Source organism: Galeopterus variegatus, unplaced genomic scaffold, assembly GCF_000696425.1.
Source record: "Galeopterus variegatus unplaced genomic scaffold, G_variegatus-3.0.2 Scaffold1264, whole genome shotgun sequence".
NCBI lineage: Eukaryota > Metazoa > Chordata > Mammalia > Dermoptera > Cynocephalidae > Galeopterus > Galeopterus variegatus.
Genome location: NW_007727375.1, coordinates 151414 through 152332, shown reverse-complemented (window position 1 = coordinate 152332; position 919 = coordinate 151414). Strand labels below are relative to the sequence as shown.

At 39.2% G+C, this 919-nt stretch overlaps 1 protein-coding gene across 9 annotated transcripts in view; it reads right to left on the bottom strand.

Moving 5' to 3' along the window:
• Window positions 1-919, bottom strand: part of RNF216 (ring finger protein 216) — a 180260-nt gene that overhangs the window by 105492 nt on the left and 73849 nt on the right. For all 9 annotated transcript variants that reach the window (XM_008575946.1, XM_008575953.1, XM_008575952.1 and 6 more), the window contains one exon: window positions 388-525. In XM_008575946.1, coding sequence (XP_008574168.1) covers window positions 388-525 — 138 coding nt within the window. The remainder of the gene's footprint in view (window positions 1-387; window positions 526-919) is intronic.

Genomic DNA, 919 nt, shown 5'->3' with positions numbered 1-919 from the left:
GGCCGGTCTCAAAAAGGACAAAAAAAAAAAAAAAAAAGAATTTGTAAAAAGAATACTAATGCGCTTGCATACATTCAAATGGGGTACAAGGTTCTCTTTTTTTTTAGTTTATCTTTCATTTTGATTATGAAGAGGAAGATGAGTAATGAAGTAAGTGCTCTTGTGGGGATAGGTGTGGGGTAATGGAAAAATTCTACCATTCCTGAAAAGAAATCTGTTGTGCTTAGAATAAACATAATCACAGAAATCAGGTAATGCACACATTAGCATATCAGCATATTCCACCTTATCTCAGAAAAGGCACTTCTGTGAAGTATTTACGCTTGTCTACAACATGGTCTCCTCAGACGCTGTGAACTACATATGGACATATTATTCAGTTCTTACCTTCCCAGATCCAAAGACTGCCTCTTGGGCATATCTGATGAGACACTCTTTGCAGAACAAATGAGCATCTGTGCACTGTGTCAGTTCCTCAAAGGGAAATTCCCCATAGCAGCAGCGGCATTCAATCAGCTGACCATCCTGCAGGCCATGAGACACATACATGAAATGTCCTATGCTCAAGCAGAGGAGAAAGCCTTGCCTCATATCCTCACATACCTGCCCCCATCCTCCTGTCCCTGGTGCACACACACACTCTGAGGTAAAAAGCAACCCCCAGGAGGCACAAAACAATGATGAGCTGTTTTATGCTGTAAAATGTTGCTCAAGATGCTAGCACAATATTAATCCATAGCTAGAGATAGCAAGATTTTCATTTTTTTTTGGCATTCTTTGGAGTCATTCTTTATATAAAGTTATCATATTCATTAAGTCCATGGTGCTGGGGGACTATAACATCTGTAATCAGCTGCCAACATGATTATAAAAGTCAGGGATAAGTGAAATGAGCAATGTTATAGAAAAAGCTTTCAAA